Source organism: Corvus kubaryi, unplaced genomic scaffold, assembly GCF_017639235.1.
Source record: "Corvus kubaryi isolate FWS band 111438036 unplaced genomic scaffold, C.kubaryi_AGA036_p1.0 37383, whole genome shotgun sequence".
NCBI lineage: Eukaryota > Metazoa > Chordata > Aves > Passeriformes > Corvidae > Corvus > Corvus kubaryi.
In genome coordinates, this window is record NW_024581125.1 from 1,958,944 (window position 1) to 1,977,438 (window position 18,495).

An 18,495-nucleotide genomic window follows, 5' to 3' on the forward strand; every position below is an offset into this window, starting at 1 on the left:
ATGATGTAAACAGCTGACTGTGTATCAACAGGGATAAATGAGCTCTTGGGATTTCTTTAGGAATGTGCTGTAGAATTCCTAACTGCTCCAGTACCATGCAGTAGGTGAAAAAAGGATGGTTAATTTAATGTATTTTTTGGTCCTTTTGTATACCATAGAGCATCTTGAGCTTCTCTTAATTTTTGTTAAGGTAGGACGAGCCAAACCAGCGACTTTGAGAGGTTGCAGTGGAAGTGAATTGTGTGGATTCCTTCTGAGGAGGAGGAGGAGAGCGTGTTGGTGCCATGGAAGTGGAAAAGGGCAGCAAAAGGAGTTGCTTCACTCAGACCTCCTATCTGGATGAAGATTTAGTTGAAGACTCCCAGCTGGAGTATCTCAGTGCTCACGAGGAGTATGAGGAGGATGAGAATAACTCGAGTGAGTTTTCTGAGCAGAGGGAGATTGGAGAGGTGAAGGACATGCCACTGATGGGTGACAAGGTGCCACTCCAAATCACTGCGAGGGAAGAAGAGTCTGGAAAGAGCGACAGACCCATCCACAGCGTGGCAGTGGAGCCAGACATTCCTTTCCTGCTACACAGGGAAAAGGCCCAACTTGACAAGCATGCAGAGTCCTCCGATTTCAGCAGCTGTGAAAAACCTGCGGTGCACACACGCGGTGTTGACAGCACTGCAGAGGATGCTGAAAGCCAGTTCCCAGTCTCTGAAATCCTCCCTAGCAAGAATCCTGATGCTGGCATGGAAGCTGCAGGGAAATCCCCTGGGGGAAGCTGCAGCGCTGGGAAGCCGGAGCATCGTGAGGGCCTGAAGAGTGTTCCCAGTGTCTCTGTGGTTGTGCAGGCCGGCTCTGGTGGCAGAGCTGGCTCCCCAGTGAGCAGAAGCAGCAGTGCCCAGGTTTGTCTCTGCTCCAGAGCAGTTAACACAGAAGTAACGATGATGAACAAAACTCAGCCCCTGGGATGGCTGGGTCAAACCTTCGTGGATGCTGCTTCCAAGACAAAACAGTCCTTCAGAGCTCAGAGCTCGCACATTCAGGTAATTGGAACAAAACAGGGGCCACCAAACCTGTTTGATAGAACTCCTTTTAACTTTAACTTGTCTGCATGGTTGTTAATGTGTAACTTTTTACTTTTTTTTTTGGAAAAGCAGGAATCAAAAGATCATCTGTTTATCCGTGACTGGAAGGCAGGCACCAACAGGTGGGTCAGGAGTTGTTCTTAGTTTGGAATTTGAGATTCTGGATAAGAGGGGTTTTTTATGATGGAAAGGTTGTCTGTGGCTTGGCAAAATTGATGGTATTAAAAGCTTGATGGGCTGCAGTTTCTGCTGCAGGGACCTGGACAGGTGAGAAGAGTCAGCTGAAGACCTCCTGAAGTTGAACAAAGACCAAACCAGCTTCGTTCTGCAGTTGCAGACCTCCAGAGATCCTTTCCAACCTAAATTATTCAATGGCTGTGAAAACAAAAAAAGTGCATTTGCAGATGCACAGTGTTCCTAAGTTTCTTTTTGTTCTTAAGGCTTCACTTTTTTGATAGAAATTATTATGGTGCTTGTGCAGTTCCCCTGTCTCAAGTAAAACTGACTGTAATGCTGCTGTAAATTGTTATTGTAGGCTAAATAGGATTTTCCTTAGATAATACCAGAAATGGCTTCTGGCAAGCTCCTTGCTTCACAATAAAACACCATGAACGTAAACAAAATCTTAAAATCCTGGAATCAATATTCTGTTATTGTTGTTATTATTTTAAAGGCCAGAACATCCCAACAAGCAAACCAGGAAGAATTCTGCTTCAAGCTGCTGTCAACACATCCTGCAGAGAGCGACTGAAGCAGAGCTGCAGCTCCTGGCCGTCCATTATGAGATGTGCTACCAGCACTGCTGGAAGGTTTATGAGCTAGCTTTGGAGGAAAACACATATTTTGGGAGGCACGTACTTTAATGTCCTTTTAAATTAAATGGATAACTGGTTATCAGGCAAAAAATGCTAAATGGTACTGGTAGATTCTATCTGTAGTTTCTAGGAGTGTTTATAATTAGTGGTCCCCAAGAGGACCTCCAAGTCTTACTTCCAGCCTTAATATTTTTTTTTTTGTGGCATTCACATTCCCAAAATCCAGCTTTTTTTTCCCAGGAATGAAACCCAAGTGATGCACAGTATAGTTGTTAATTCGTGTTGTGGTATAACATAGAGGAATCTTTAAACCTTGTAGAATCCTTGGGCATTTCCAGAAGCAGTAAAATCAATGAAATGTCTGTCTAAGTTGATGTTGTTCTCTTACCCATATTTTAGATGTGAGGAAAAGACTGAGTTACATTCATCTCTCCTGTTGGTTTTGGATGAGCTGGACAATAATTACAGCAATATGAGAATGGAAATAAATATGGGCATACCTTTAAATGAACTTCCACCACTGTCAGTTGAGCTGAAGTTTCCCCCAGTCTCTTCCCTGTATGCCCCCTCCAAGGTAATTTCTTAATTGTTTCATGTTTTTAAATATAAATTGTTACCTTCACAAAATTCAGGTACATCTTTCTCCTTTTTTTTGACAGTTTTTCAGAAAGAGCCTTTACTCTCAGTAAGTAGCTTTCATTTGTTGTTGTACTTACTAAGTTAAATGAGGAATGAGTTTATAAGATGTTAAACTTAGAAGTTCTTTATTTCAGGATGTATCTTGTTGTTCCAGGCTGTTTAGTTGAAAGATGAGTATTGCCCTGTGGGTACAATGATTTTATTTTAAGGGCATTTTTCCTCTGTAGTGTTCTAGTATGCAGACTAGGGAGTGTCTTTACTATCTTCATAGCAAAAGTTTTCGACGTGCAGGTCATTTTCCTGGTTCCCTGCTTTCACTACTAAAAATCTTTGTCTCCAGTCATAACAATGGTATCTGTCTTAAAAACCAACCAAAAAAAAAACCCCCAAACCACAAAAACCCAAAAAGACTTTGCTGCCAGCAGAGATAATATTAAGCATATAGATAATATTAAGAGATAATATTAAGCTGTTCTGCTTAGATTATCATTCAGCTATGAAGAATGATAGAAAAATAACTTAGTATTTCAGGCAGATCCATGATACCCCATGCTCAGGAAGCATGTCCAGTGACTTTCTGTAAGTGGAGATAAAAACAAATTTGGCAGTAAGTTTTTACTGAGCTGGGTAAAACTGGTAGAGACTGTTTGAAATTTCCTGTTAAGCATGAATAAAGTTAACTAAGAAAAAGTAAAGGCAATTAGTTTTTGTTTTGTAAATAATGAGTAAAAGTTGCACAAATATTTCAGATTGTAAGGAATGCATCAGAACATCACACAGAAAGCTATTGAGACATAATTTTAAAAGCCAAGGTTTATTAAGTATGGTTATTTCACTGTGAGCTTTTGGAAATATTTAAGCTACTGTAGAACTTAGAATTGTTGTACAATATTTGGTATGAAATTCTTGGATGTGTTTTAGTGATCTTTCAGGTGAAGGGAAAGCTGACTTTGAAGAATCAAAAGTGCAAGAAAAGGGGATTTCTGTCAATATGGTGGGGAATTCTTCACTGGTGAGTTTTGAGATGTTAATGTCAAGGAGCATTTTCTCCTTTTAGGTACCTGCAAATGTGATCAGAGTCTTCAGGGCTCTCAGCCTGGGATCCTCTGCCACTAATGGCAAATGCAGCTCATATTTACACAGTTTTAATTGCCCTTTCAAAATAAAACAACTTGGGGGTTCTTGAAGTTGATCAGCAGGTTAACTTCATTAAATTCACCTGCTTCATGGGCTGATATTCTGAAAAATAACTTACTATCAGGTGGGAGTGCTGTGATGTAACTGAATGGTGTTTTTAGGACAAGTCACAGAATGATGGTGATCAGCCAAGTGCTTCCCCTGAGACATGGGAAGAACAGCCTAAAGCTCAGGCTCTGGAACATGGTGAGTGATCTGCTTCTAGTAAAAATAATCTCTTATTTGTGAGCTAAGTTTTGGGGGTGAGAAGACAAACCCTGTGTAAAACATATATATGGTAACACAGCTGTCCCTTCTGTGATGGAATCCTTATATATGAGCTATCAAAATTTATTGATAAGTAATAATAGAGAGTCCTATACTAACATCTTTTAAAAAATTCTATTTAAATTAGAATTCCAAACTAGTAAGTATCACCTTTTTGAAATGTAGTTCCAAGAGATGTAGGTAGCTGGAATCCTCTTCAGCACAGAAATTGGGTACTCATTTATGTAGCATCATACCATGGTTTGAATTTTAACACACGGAATTTTATCCCAACTGCCAAGGCTGTGTGAAAGATGAGGAAGGGAGTGAGTACTGGTCTGATGCAAAGGAAGACTTGTCAGTGGCAGATATTTCAGTAATGTGCAAAGAAACGAAAAAGCAACCAGGAAAACAAGACTCAATTGATTCAAGAGGTAAAGTCGTGTGGTTTAAGCTGATACACCAAATAATGGTGTTTATTATTGGAGTAGTCCATTCCTTGTTTCCAAGTAAACTTGGAAAAAAAGCCAGCTGGTTTTCAGACTTACTTTCTCATTCACTAGCAGTGAATCCTTGTAGATACTCAGCTGTTTTCATCCATCCATGTTTTTCCTTGAAAACTTCACCTCCAGTGCTTAAACTCTAATTGGTAAATTCCCAGCTAATCACATAGGTGGAAATCTTCCTTTTTTTCTCCTCCTCCTCCTCTTCCTGCTTCCTTCCCGTGCTGGACTCTTGAGAGTTAAATGGAAATGGTTTGTGTTTGGAGACTTGGGTCACAGTGATGGGTCTGGTGAGAAGGCCCAGCGTGCTGAAGGCAGAGAGCTTGGGGGCCTTTCTGTACCAGCCTTCAGCACTGGTACCTGTTACTTCAGAGCTCTTCCTCTGCCTCTTCAAATCTCAGGAAACACTCAGGGAAAAGAGATTTCCCAAACTGAACTGTTGTGCTTCTCAGGACACTCGTTTGCTGTTACAAGATTCTCTTCTTTCCCTTAGTTTCTTTTAAGGTTTTCTCTCTAGGCTTTCCAAAATCTACAGAGAAGATGTTAGCTCAAGAAGAGTTAGTAACTCTTTGCTTTCTTACCTTTATTATTAGAAGTCAAGACAGTGGACAGTGGGAATAAACGTTCTTCTGTTCATGTTGATGGCCCAAAACACTCAGTGTCTGAGGTAGGTCTGTTCTTAATTTGTAGTACAAATGCCTTTTCTCTTTAAGGCTTCTTTCATACTCTACATTTACTACTAAGTGCCCTGATCTGAAGTCAAGAGTTGGCACGTTCTTTGCTTGGAGATAGTCAAAATGTGAGTAATTATTACTAACAGTCCTTTGTACAGCAGGCTAAGAGCCTTGAATCTTCTTGTCTCGTAACATTTAATACATGGAAAATTATGTTAGGATAGGAAAATGTGTTTTATGTATTGGTAATAAATTTCTGGCATGTGGCAGAAGAGTGAAAACACCATTCTTTCGCCCCTGCATCAAACTGTGATACTCCACCTGGTTGTTTTGGTTTTTTTTTTAATCCTGGGACAGTTTGGAATTTACCCATTTGCACTAGATTTTTCACCTTGTAACACCTTTTTTTTTTTTTTTAACATAAATGTCATGTGGTTTTATACAGGAAAGATATTGGGGTAGTGGATGGGAAAGAAACTCTGGGATTTTTTAGCATAAATCTAAGAAACCTCTATATACAAACAGAGTGTTTTGTATTGGCTCATCTTGGGCCTTGGAGAGTAAAGGGCAATTTAGCAATTGCTGGTGTTGCTCTCATAAACCATACAGATTTTGCTGTCTTTGGGGATTTCCCTTTAAACATGCTGGTCCTTTGGGAAATGGTAATTGGATCTAATTTTAAGTAGCAGGAATAAGATGAGCTTTAAGGTGCCTTCCAACCCAAACCATTCTGTGGGACTAGGATCTTATTAGTAGGAAAGAGATGTTGTGTTACGAGTGCAACACTTAACCCCTTCATTTTGTCCTTATTTTGATGCAATTCTAGGATCCTGGAGAAGATTCCATTTGTCCCTGTATTAATTCAGGTGGTGTATTTGTTTCTCCTTATGCACTGAACTTGAGCAGCTTTACCAAGTTAATCAAGAGGCTTCAAGAAAGGTATCCAGAGTTCAACAGGTGAGATATTTGGATTTCTTTTTATGGAGCCAATATCCATGGTAGCTAAGTGCTAAATGTGTTGCACAAAATGTGATGTAGTAAACAGTTATTTCTTGAATTCCCACAGAGAGAGAATTGTGGACGCTGTGCAGGAGGTGAGGAAAAACCACAAAGGTGTCCTGAGTGGCATGGCCATCAGTTCTATTGAGGAAGAGGCCTCTGCCATTCTGAGGAAATGGATGCACTGTTGTAGGCAGGAGAAGCAATGAAAAAGGTGAGATTCCAGCCTGCAGGGGAATAAACCCACCTGAGTTTGTGTAGCTCTATAGCCTGAGTAGGTTAACTTAGCCTAAAGCCCTGCAGGAGGTACCAGGGTGAATCTGCTGGAGCACTGATTTCTAAGGACTGGGAGCTGTAAAAGGGTTGGCTCTGTGCACTCTCCAAGACTTGGTGTGCTGGGTAATTACTGAACTGCTTCACTGATGGACTTGGTGGAGGGCGTTGGCACATGTTTGGTACAAAGCTGACACCTAACGGCCAGGCCTTGTGTAGCCTTCCGTAAAGAAATCCCAGCACGGGCTCAGTTCTGGTTCCAAACATGGATGATTTCTGTCTGGTGTCTGAGGGCCAGCTCTGGACTAGAAATCAGACAGAATCAGATTGTCTTGTAGTGTTCTCACACTGATCTCTGTGCATGATCGTGTGGCACTGCAGGAGTCTGCAGCAAGCTGAACATGCTGAAACCACAGCCCAGAACTCCAGGGATGTGTCTGTCTATCCATCCTTGTTTTGGTCTGCTCATCTCGGTGCTCAGCTTGCTTTAGGTACCTCCTAGCAGTGCCCACTACCAGGTTTGCTCCAAAAAGGAAAAGTCTTCATATTAATCAACTGTCTGACTTTCACAGGACCACAGATAGGAACAGAAACTCATCCCCCCAAAAATAAAATCTTACGCTTGGAGGCATTTTCAGTCAGTAAGGTTTTAACAGCCTCGAAATGTGTTGTGCTTTCCTTATGGAGTGATTATTTGGTTTTTAAATGGTGTGTGGGCTCTGCAGTCCTAAGTGTTCCTATTACAGTATTTTTTTCCTGTTGCTTTGTGAGGGAGATGATGACTTAGAATAATTTTTACTTCCATCTTGAGGGAGGTATGAAATAGCCAAGTCATTAGTAAGTAATGGGGAGAAAAAGAATCCCCATCTTTCCACAGTAAGGAACAAGTATGTAATACATTTAAGAGAAGGAGATTCTGTTCAAAGCTCAGCTCTACTAACTGAGTCTCTTTGTTGTACTTCTTTCTAGATCCTGCTGCAATTGCTGCTGGAAAGAGCAGCCTTGTTTACTGTCAGCAAAGGTTAAAATTTGTTCTTCAAAAAGGTTGGGCCAATGTTGTGCTGTTTTCAGACCTCGTGGCAGAGCTGCTGTCAGAGCCCTGGCTTTGTGCTGTGCCCTTGGTCCTGGTGCTGCAGGTGAGGCCTCAGCTTTGGTGTCCTCCTGGACTGTGAGGGAAAGCATGAAAGCAGCCCCAGGCTTTGCTCTGCCACGTCTTTGCTCTGCTTACCAACAGCTGTTGTTGTTTCTGTTCCCCGACTTCGGCTCTGTAGTTCTTTCTAAACTATTAACACTTCTGCAAGGTGTTAATCGTTTAAGAAGAACTGGCTCTCTGGCCTTCGAGCTGTTCTTTTCCTTTTGGGAAAGCAAAGTGTGCACGATGTGAAGGACTCGAGTTAGCACACTGTGGTGTTCCTTCACATTTTCTGTTTTATTGATCTCCTTTTGAAAGGGAGAGCTGACTTCAAGTGCGAGAGAACCGATTTGTGGGGCAGTGCCCTCGCTGCAGGCGGAGTCCTCTCCTGCTCTCACGGGCATGTCCTGATGCAGAGCACCTGAGGGGCCCGGGCAGGCTCTGCTGCTCAGGCACAGCTCGGGAACGAGCTGCAGGTGGAGCTGTAGGAACTCGGGAACGATGTTACACTCGGTTAAAAAATAAAAAGTGAAAACCACAAAACATTTCTTTTCTCCTTAAAAGTGCGTTGCATGTGTTATGTTCAACACTAGAAAGGGGAAGGCAGGATTTTTTAGCTAGGGAGAAATTCCCTCGGAGGAGATAGAAGCGGGGCTAAGGAAAGCGCGTGAGGAAGGACTTCTCCGTGCTTTCCTTTGGAGCTGTTTGCTCCCTTTGCCGCGGCTCTGGGCTGCGGTGACGAGATGGCGATAAGGAGATCCTGGGCTCCGCGGCGCTTCCCCCTCCTCTGCCCCGCGCTGCCGCCGGGGGAGCCGGGCGGGAGCGGAGCAGGAGCCGGGCGGGAGCGGAGCAGGAGCCGGGCGGGGCCGTGCCCGCCCCGGGCCCGCCCCTCGCGCAGCGCCGCGGGCGCGGAGCCCGCCCGGCCCCGGGAGCGGAGCCGCTCCTGCCGCGGGGCCATGGCCCTGCTCCCGCGGCGCTTCCTCTGCTTCGTCCTGGGTAAGTGCGGCCGCCGCGACACAACTTCCCCGGAGCCGGTGGGGCGGCGGGCGAGGCTCCCCGGGATTCCCCTCTGTGCTGGGCACGGGCGCGCAGCCCCGGCCGCCTCCTCCGCGGCTTCACCGCTCTCCCTGAGACCCGGCGAGGCTCCAGCTTGGCTTCGCTGGCGACACAGCAGTAGGGAATCAAAAGGAGAAATGATTCCAGGGCACTGGGACACAGTAAAACATCGCACTTGGCCTCAGGAGCAGCGAGGTGGTGATGCTGTGGGACGCAGCCTGCTCTGTGTGGGATTCCCTGCTTGCCTAGGTGAGGCGTGCTCGTTCTGCTTGCCGTCCGTGCCTTTTGTTGCAAGTGCTTAATTACTGCCCTGGCGTCTCTGTCTTCCCATTCCTGAGCCGCAGGAAGAGGAGGCAGCCAGACGTGCCCCTTCAAACAGGCTTTTCCAAGCTGAGGTTGGATGTTCTGCGGTGTACCGGTGATGGGGTTGGAAATGCTTGCGTTGTGTGGTCGTTTCCGTGGGATGCAGCGTGCCTCGGTTTCTTTGCCGCTCCTGGCATTTCAGTGCAACAGGTAGAGATTTGTGCCGTATTTGTCACCTGTGAATCCACAGCAAAAGCTCTGAGGGATGTTGGTGCTATGTAGAAATGTGTTTATTTAAGGTACTCCAAAGGGAAACCGCTCACCCTCATCCTAACGCTGATCTTCCACAAAATCCAAGTGCTCCTTGAGGAAGCATAAATTTCTCCTCCTCTCCCTTCCTTCCCCTGTGCTGATTTTCTCCCCCGAGCCCTGGTGCATAATGCATTGAGCCATGCTGCACATAATGTGCTTATCTGTACCATGTAATTAACTATTTACTACTCCTCAGCTGTGCAGGGGCAGGAGTAGGCTGTGCCCTTGGACGAGGCACATTCTCCTGCTGGGTTGCAGGGGAAGGCTGCACGTCCCTGGCTGCAGAAGCCTGTGCAGGGAGCACTAACTCCTGCTAGCTAGGATTTCTCTCTGCTCTGTTTTCCCAGCCCTTGTCTCCTTTTTCTGATTCTCTCTTCTCTTGGTTGGGGAGCTGTAACTTTTAAAAGTATCCAGGTATTCCAGGCTGCTCCTTTCCATCTCCAGTGGGCTTGGAAGCAGCAGGATGCTGCCTCTTGTGTGAGCCAGTTACCTAATGGTGGCTACTCTTGGTGCCGTGGATGTGTTTTTCACCACATTCTCTTCCTAGGATTTTTTATCTTGAGCACATTTAACAAAAAGACCCCCTCTTTTTATGCCTTTCAGCTTTTACAGCCCTGCACACAGTCAGGGCTGCACTGAAATTGCAAGTGGCAACTGAGTGCCCAGAAATCAAGGTGGAGTCTTGAATTCTGAGGTCACTGATGCTTCTGAGCATCAGTGATCCACTGATGCAGGTGTTTTAAAGTGAGGTGGGTTTTTTTTTAAAGGAAAGGGTTTAAAAGAAAAACTTTTCTCTTAAAGCTCAAGCTTTAAGTAACTTCACAACTCACTGCAGTCTTTAAAAAGCAGGGGTGGTCAGGGAATCAGCCATCCTAAAACCCCCAGTCTCATTCAGCAGGCCAGGGATCCAGCTGTACCCCAAGGTAACCACTTCCATTAAGGTAAAATGAGGCTTTTTCTGGTTTTTAGCTGCAGCTTCCTGCAGAGGCTTCTCAGGGAGGAGGGGATGAGCCAGGCTCTCGCTGTTGCTGGGGCAGTGATGATTGGCACCACCCAGAGCTCTGTGCTGTATTTTGGTGTTTAAGGGCAGTGCTGGGCTGCTTGGATTCCTTTTGGGTTTAGATAACTGTATTGCTGCAAGAGATAAGAGGCAATTGCAAATAATGTCAGTAAAACATTAATATCTCCTTGATTCCCTGCATCTTCTGTCTGTGCTGTGCAGCATTGTGTTTGCACAGTCTACAGAAAAGGATGCTTTCTTAAAAACAAAACTTTTGGGCACTGTTTATGACCTCTCCTGGAAATCAGGAATTAAAAGTCCTCTGTGTCTTTTCTCAGCCCAAAAAACACTCGGTAATGCCTGCCAGTGGTTTCAGTTTGAGTGCCTCCTTTATAAAAAGCTAAAGCTTCCTCTAAAGTCGAATTTAAGGCTGCAGCCTCTCTGGGAAAATCCTCCTCAGTATTTAGAGTGTGCCCTGTTAGAAATCCCTGACAATAAAGTAAAGCATTCCTCCTCCCTTGCAGAGCATCTCTGGCATGGAGAGGACTCGAAAATTCCTATGCATTAAAAGAAAAGCATGTGGATAGGGACAGCAACATTGCCTCCACTCTGTAGTTTCTTGTGCTGCTCCCATACGTGCCAGCTGTATTCCTGCAGAAACCAGTGGCACATGGGTTTTGGTGGGCTGGTTGAAGGCTGTGTGGTCTGGTCAGGAAGCCTCTTGGCTGTGAGAAATAGGATTGCATTTATTAACTCTGAAATGATGCTGAATTTAAGAGCCGTGAAGCACCGGCGCCATAACCTCCCGTTTGTGCTGACTCGGGAGGCTGCAGGTGGTGAAAATACAAGTGCCATGACCTGGAGGGAATGAAATTAGAGACCTCATAATGGCTAAAGATGGGGTTGGCATCCTTCACATTTCCACAGGGCTGGAAATCAATGTTGGGGCTATGGCAGAGTTGAGGGAGGTCTTGAAGAGTCGCGGGTGGGAATCTGGAGTTACTGCTCTGCTCTGGCAAGTTCGTTCTGCCTCTCTGACTGGATGTAAAGTCTGGCTCTGTTGTTGTCTGGGGCAGGTTTGGGCTCCAAAACCACGATTGTGATCACAGCCCTTCCCAGCACAGACCCTGCACCAAGCAAGGACCAAAAACACCACTGGGGTGGAGGGACAGGGGCATTAAAAGCCCATTGGAGGGGAAATGCAGCGTTTCAGCTCGCTCAAATAGCTAAATGCCTTTTTCTCCTCTGAAATACAGCCATGGCTGGGGTTCACCAGGTCAGTTCCTATGTGGGTGGGTGAATACCAGGGAATGCTGGTCCCTGTCTGCTGTAATGCTGCCTACGGAGCTGGCTGCTTTTAATCATCAAATCCACTAATGAAGCTGCTGCATGGTTTCAGTCCCTTGTCTCTGTGCTCCTACAACATGAGCTTTTGGGGATTTGAAAACACATCCTGACACCTCAGGGAAGCACCCCAGTGCGGAGGCAGGCAGCAGCTTGGGTGAAAAACCCCTGATTTCAGCCAAGGGTGATCCCCCTGGGCTTCCCTGTATCCTTTAGGTAACATTTGCTGGGAGAGCAGCAGCGCTGTGTGTGGGTGAGTTGAAGAGAGGTGCAAAATCTCTGTGTGCTCTTCAGCTGGAAGGAAGGAAAACCATATCGAGAAGTCTCTGTTGAAAAGGAAAATAAATTATTCCAGTGATTCCTGGGCTGCCCACATGGCTCAACAGCAGATTTTAGTCTGGAAGCATTGTGTTAAAAGTGTTCAGTGAAGCTGCTGTTGCGTGCAGCCTGTGATGGGTGCACCAACGTGACAGTGGGGATATTTATTTTGGTTTTCTCCCTAACAAATTCTTATATTTACTTGTTATGTGCTTCTTCATGGGTAGTCTGCTAGATTGCTCAGGCAGTGATTTTTTTAATCTTGAAGGTAATTCAGTAAAATGTTTGATGGTCCCATGTAGCAGATCATCTGTGTTTAACACACGTTGAAACCTGAACCAGCGGGATCACAGTGTGTTGTCTCCAAACCAATGCCAGGCACTTTTAACCTTGGTGTTGCTTTTCCCTGCTCTTATTTTAGCCTCAATCAACTGAAATAGCTGAAGGAGAAAATAATCCCGGGGGTGGAAGGAGAGTACATTTCCCTTTAGCACATTCCTGAGATCTGGAGTCTGGTGGCTGCTCGTTCCTCCCTGGCTTTGTGCAGCAGGACCAGCCTGGCTTTGAGACCGAGCCGACATCTGTGGCTTCCAGTGCTTTGTTGATGTTTTAAAAATAACTCTAAACCTGGGTCTAACGCTGGGTTAAGGTGTTGGGATGGGGATGTTGGATACCACAATCCGCCCTGGGAAGGCAGGAGGGATGTGGCTGCTTCCCTTCAGCCCCTGGGTTCAGGGTGCACAGAATCCAGTGGGGACCCCTCCTTTCTTCCACCCTGCCATTGTGAGCAGGGATTTGATGGTGGCCAGGGCCAGAGATGATGTGAACTCGGGATGGGTGAAGTCTGGGCTGTACAGACATTGCCAGTGCCTGTCTAAAGCCTGTGGTTTTCCTCCATTAATTCAATCTAGAAGAACTATTTTCCAAAAGACCCCGCTATTCGTCAAGGATATAATTATCTTTATAACTAACAGCTCGTGGCAGCAGTTGGATTTCAGTGTGCCTGGCTTTTGATTTCCTTTCTCCTTCCTCCCTTCTCAGCTGCTCTTGATTTTATTTTACCTAGCGAGTGAATTTTGGTGGGGAAATAAAAGTATTTGTCATTCTGTCCTCTGCAGAATCAAGTCTAGGGACATGTAAGATAAGTCCCATTCCTGGAATTGTGCTTGGCAGCCTCTGATAACAGGTATGGTAACAAGGGCATACCATAACTTGTGCTAAGACAGGTGGGAAGCTGAGGCAAGGAGAGAAAGACCCTGGACCAATTTCTTGGAGCAGCCTATTTCAGTGTATTTAGTGGTTAATACCGTTTAACAGCAATGCCTTGTGGCAAAAAGCCAACTCCTTGTGACCCGGCTAATCAGGACTGCCCTGCAGTGGGCTTCACCCTACAAACCTTGATTTTGCATTTTCATTTTAATCCCATATTCTGTGTCTTACAGGAGCTGTTATGTGGGGTCTTTGAATGGTGTAAATTACCCTCCTTTGGGGATGGATTGGCTGTTGGAGGTGCTTCATAAAATACTGAACTTGAAAGAGGAATAGCACAGTGCAGTGGTACCTCTGCTCCCCAGGCATCTCCTGAGCCCCCAAAAGCCCCCAGACAGGCTTTGCTTTCAGGCAGCTGGCTCCCACCTCAACTTCAGCTAATAATTCCCTGGCAGTTATTTTTAGGCAGTTTATTTTGTGCCTTCTTAGAATGCTTGGAATAGCTATAAAATGACAACAAAACCTCAAGTATCCCCATCCCAGCACAAAGTAAATGCCGACGAATCATCCCAACTACCAGCTTGAGGGATAAATCACTTCCTTCCTTTGCAGGCACAACAGGATGCCACATTTAAAACCTGGGAGATCCTTTTGGGTTTCATGATGATTTTCAGCTGCATGCAAAGTACCTCATTAATGCCGGCTGGGGAAAAAAGCAGCTTTCTCTTTATTTTGTTTAGTGTGATAAAATGAAGGGAATAACCATTCCAGGAGCAGGGGTGAAGTCCCCCTGTGAGTTAATAAATCAGATTAAAGGCCTTTAGGTTCTGGGTGCACTTCTCCTTCATGTGAAGAAGTGGCTTGTGGGATGGACCCCAGAGGGCTCTTCAGGCCCACCACACCTTGTGCTGCATTCCCTAAGAGGTGGAAACCTCTGGCCCCTTTGGAAGCTTTCCACACAGCCAGGTCCCTAACAGGGGCCTGTCCCCAGCTTGGCTGAGCAGGGACTGACTTGCCCTACTGACTGTGGATCCAGTGTCCCCTGTCTCCCAGGCCAGCAGGATGGTACAGGGCACTTCAGCCATGGCACCTCCCGCCGCGGGAAGTATCTTAACCCTGCCTCTTTTCATTTTAAGTTTTTCCCCTGCCATGAGACTTTTTTCCCCTCTCAGCTTGTGTGACTTCTCCCCCATTCACGCTTCCTTGGGTCCTTTTGTAGCTTTGTGGTAGTGAAGCTGTTGGACAGGCAAAATTTGGGATGAGCTTTCCACCTGCAGAGCTCCCTGGGGAGCTCCAGCAGGGCTCTGTTCCCGTGTCTGTGCTGTGCTTGGGCTGCTCTGTTCAAGCAGTAGCTGTGTGGTTTCCTTCTGCTGCTCCATCTGCAGCCCCCTGGAGCACAGGGCAGGCAGGGAGGGGGAGATCCTCCTTCTCTTCTCCCAAGTGAGCGTTGGCAGCTTCTCCAAGACATCCTGGGACCAGCTTTCCCGGTGCTTGGAGATGGGCAGATCTCCCCCCAGCTCCCAGCATCTGCTCTGCCTCCAAAATCCTCACTGTGCCGTGATTCAGCAGTGTGTTGTAAAATCCCCTCTCCCCTGCAGTACATAAAAGCCCCCAAATCCCATGAATTCCTTTTTGATTTACGGCCTGAGTGGCTGTGTTGGGAGAGGAGGTCCTGCAGATTAAGGGACAGTGCCACAACAGTGGCAGGGGAGGCGGAAGCTGCCTGGTTTGGGGACCTGAGGATGCTCCTGAAGCATCCATGAGCAGGTTTGGGATGGGATGGTCCTGTGCAGGTCTCTGTGTCCCCCATGATCACCTGCAGGGCTCGGACCCCTCCATCCATCTCCATTCCTAAGCTGCTGCACAGCCCCTGGAGCCGCTGCTGGCTCCCAGCCCCTGTCCTGAGCCAGCCGGGCAGGGAGGAGAGACTTTAAAAATACATTCCCTGTGCAAATCCCGGACAGAAATAGCTCTTCCTGGGCTCCAAGGTTTCGTCTGACTGCGGAGGCACAGCCCAGGCTGTCAGCAAGGGGAGCTGGGAGCAGGTGGCTCCTGAGGAAGGCACAGTGCTGGGCCAGCCACCCTGCTGTCCCCAAGCCCAACATCTGCAGCTTTCTGTCCAAAAAAAGTGTCCCAGCTAAACACCAGCTTAGGTGGCTCCTGGTGAACCCGGGGCTGTTTGCAGGCTCTGAAGCCCTCTGCTGAGCTGGTGGCTGCCAGAAGCAGCCCCACTGGAAGGTGTTTTTAAGCCTTCCCCGGCTTCTGCAGATGCTGGAAGGGCCAATTTTTCCATTTTTGTGGCTGCGAAGTGGGACGTTCTTCACACTCATCTTCTGCCTCCTGCCCCGTGTCCTCTCCCCAGCCTCCTGTGCGTGTTTCATTCTGCAGCCGAGTCCAAACCACGAGGTTTGTTCTAAATAAAACAGCAAAACCACCACCTTGAAGAGGAGAGGAAACCAGCCTGTTTCCATCTGGGGCTTGTTCAGAGCACTAATCATTTCACAGGGGAGGTCTGAGAATTTGGGAGAAGCCCAGGGGAAGATACTGGGATGTTTGTTCTCAGAGCCCAGAGCTTTGCTGGTGCCACGTGTGCCTTGTCCAGTGCCAGCCCTGCTGTGGGTGTCTCTTGGCAATTATCTGCCATCTTTGGGGTTCAGCTTTTGGATGAATATCTGCCTATTTCCTGCTTTTTGCTATGAAACCCTGAACAGTTTTCCCCCAGAAAATCCTGACAGTCCAAACAGATGGTCTGGTGAATTCTCTGCATGTGTTGTCAAACGGTTTCATCCTTCCCCCAGCACCGTCAGGGGTACTTGCAAAAATGCCTGGGAAATGGGAACATCCCATGCTGTGCCAGTCTGAAATTCCCAAATCAGTTCTCAGGCTCCACAGTCCTCCCTGCCTCTGCTTCCCTGTAGGGTTGGTTGCACATCCCAACAAGACAAGCCCAAGAATTTCTGGAACACGGAAGAGAAAAAGGCCAGAGACCAAGGAATTGTGCAGAGGGATAGTGCTGGGAAATGCAGGATGTTTCTTGCAGAGAAAGCTCAGGGATTTTTGCAGGTGAACCATCACTGTGACAAATGTGTGGGCTCACAGCAGTGGGAGGAGGAGGGGGTGGTGTCCTCAAAGCTGTTTCTGGAGGGATGGCCCAGAGCTCTTGGTCCAGGCTCCAGCTCTGAGAAGTGCAGTGTAGGAAAGTCCAGCTGTCTTCCCGAAATTTTTGTAACAAATCAGGACCAATGCTGTTTTTCTGCTGAAATAAATGTGTGACAGGCTTTTTGCAGCTAAGCCTCAGTAGGCTGAGTCCTGGTGGATGCTTGCTGGGACTCTCCAGGACATCAATCCCAGGGCAATCATGAGGATCTGGGATGCCTGCAAAAGCCATCCCTCCAATCACCTCCTTACCACTACTCTCCAAGTGTTTCCTGTGAGGAGGATCCTTAACATTGCATCTTTTAATAGGCAATCAGGGATTCTCTCTGCAGGGAAGGTTGTTCATCAGCAATTCTCATGATAGGAGAAGGGAGAATGGCTTCCCACTGCCAGAGGGGGCAGGGTTAGATGGGATACTGGGAAGGAATTGTTCCCTGTGAGGGTAGTGAGGCCCTGGCGCAGGTTGGCCAAAGAAGCTGTGGCTGCCCCTGGATCCCTGGAAGTGTCCAAGGCTAGGCTGGATGGGGCTTGGAGCAACGTGGGCTAGTGGAAGCTGTCCCTGCCCATGGCAAGGGGTGGAATTGGATAAACTTGAGGGTCCTTTCCAACCCAAACCATTCCAGGATTCTATGATTCTCCATGTCCGTGTGGCACCTAAAGACCAAGCAGGGCTTTGGAGCTACTGTATGGCTCCAGTGGGATGTTCCCAGAGAACTGCTGCATTCCTGCAGCTCTCAATGCCATTTTTCCCGAGGGAATGGGAACAATGGGGGCCCATGAGAGGGGAGCTCTTTGGAAGCAGCTCAGCCTTGGTACAGTTGAGTTTTGGAGCTCAGTTATTCGGCGGCTCCTTGCAGCCTTCACAGATGGATGCTGCTGAGTACAGAGCCGTGACTGCTCTGGAGCTCAGTTATTTACAGCTCACTGCAGCTGACTTACACCATCTCCATCAGCAGAGCTGAGGGCAGAAGGAAAGCCTTCTGGAGTGAGAGCCAGGAGAGAACAAAAATCCATCCCTGCTTTTTTCCCTTCTGTTGTTACAAGCCCTGAGCCTGTCCCAGTCTGAGATGGGGTTGCGGGAAATCTGTGAAACAGCAGGGATCTGTGGGTTGAGGTGGGGACCATGCGGAAACGTGGCAGGAGCTTCTCACTTTGACCTTAAAATGTGCAATTACAGCTAAAGTCAGTTCTCCTGGTCAGCTGAAAACAAAAGAGCTTTTCTTCCTCGCTGTGCCCAGCTCCATCCTCACAGCACTGACACAACGGGCCCTGTTGGGCCTCGCTCCTCTCGGGTGTGGAACAAAAGAGCCCTTCACCATGTCCAAAATCAGATGTCCTTGGAAAAGGTCACTGGCTGATGGCTCTGGTTTCCCCAGTCCCCCGGGGCAAAGGGATTTGCAGAGCCCATGTGGAGGTGTGGGAGAGGCACCTTCCAGGAGCAGGTCCTGGTGGGGCAGGCAGAGCTCCTGGGAAGCATGGAGGAGCTGCCAGGGGGGACAACAAGGTGCTCAGCTGCCTCTGAAGGACTGAGAGCTGCGTCTTCTGAGCTGCTGTGATTGGCAAGTGCTTAAAGCTCCCCAGGGTTTGGTTTTCACTTGGTTTGGGTTCTTTTTTGCTTTTGATAGTAGGGCCAGTTTTCATGCTGGTTACCAGCTACCCGTGGCTTGCAGCTACTTGCAGCCAGTTTGTGGTTCTCAGTTGCTTCCTCCCCATGGTTTTTTCAGTGTTTCTCCTCTCTGCACTCAAGGTTAAGGTGTTTTCCTCCAGGTTCATTCTGCATAAGCAGCTGTGTGGTCATCAGGAAACATTTGGGCATCCCTAAGGATAGTTGTGGTACAGCTTGTCTCTGGGCTCATCCTAAATGAGAGTGGGGAGGAGCAAAGCCAGGCAAAATGCAGCCTGGCCATGCTTGGTTAACTTCTGCTTCTCTCTCCCCTCGTGCTGCTTCACTGCTGAATTTCCTCAAGTGGCTTTGTCTTCCTCAATTTCTCTCCATGCTTTGCGTGTCTCACTCATTTCTTCCTGTCTCTGTTTCCTCCTTTTCTCCTCAATCCCCTTGGCTGCTCACCCATCTGCTTTTTAATTCATTCTTCCGCCGTGCTCTCCCTTGTCCTTTTGCTGTGCTCTCCTGCTCTGCACCTGACACATTCCCCAGCAGCATTTTCTCTGCAAGCTGCTTGTCTAGACAAGTGATGGCTGTGATATTTGCAGGGCTCTCGCCCTTCAGAGTCCAGTGCACAGAT

At 47.3% G+C, this 18,495-nt stretch overlaps 1 protein-coding gene across 1 annotated transcript in view; it reads left to right on the forward strand.

Annotated features, from left to right (window-relative positions):
- LOC121668002 overlaps positions 1-18,495 on the forward strand; it is a 32,308-nt gene that overhangs the window by 1,142 nt on the left and 12,671 nt on the right. The window contains exons 2-14 of the mRNA XM_042035353.1: positions 195-1,034; positions 1,146-1,198; positions 1,750-1,926; positions 2,291-2,465; positions 2,551-2,576; positions 3,452-3,542; positions 3,829-3,913; positions 4,276-4,407; positions 5,070-5,143; positions 5,977-6,107; positions 6,217-6,356; positions 7,494-7,558; positions 8,256-8,550. Coding sequence (XP_041891287.1) covers positions 285-1,034; positions 1,146-1,198; positions 1,750-1,926; positions 2,291-2,465; positions 2,551-2,576; positions 3,452-3,542; positions 3,829-3,913; positions 4,276-4,407; positions 5,070-5,143; positions 5,977-6,107; positions 6,217-6,356; positions 7,494-7,558; positions 8,256-8,550 — 2,194 coding nt within the window. The 5' untranslated portion in view covers positions 195-284. The remainder of the gene's footprint in view (positions 1-194; positions 1,035-1,145; positions 1,199-1,749; positions 1,927-2,290; positions 2,466-2,550; positions 2,577-3,451; positions 3,543-3,828; positions 3,914-4,275; positions 4,408-5,069; positions 5,144-5,976; positions 6,108-6,216; positions 6,357-7,493; positions 7,559-8,255; positions 8,551-18,495) is intronic.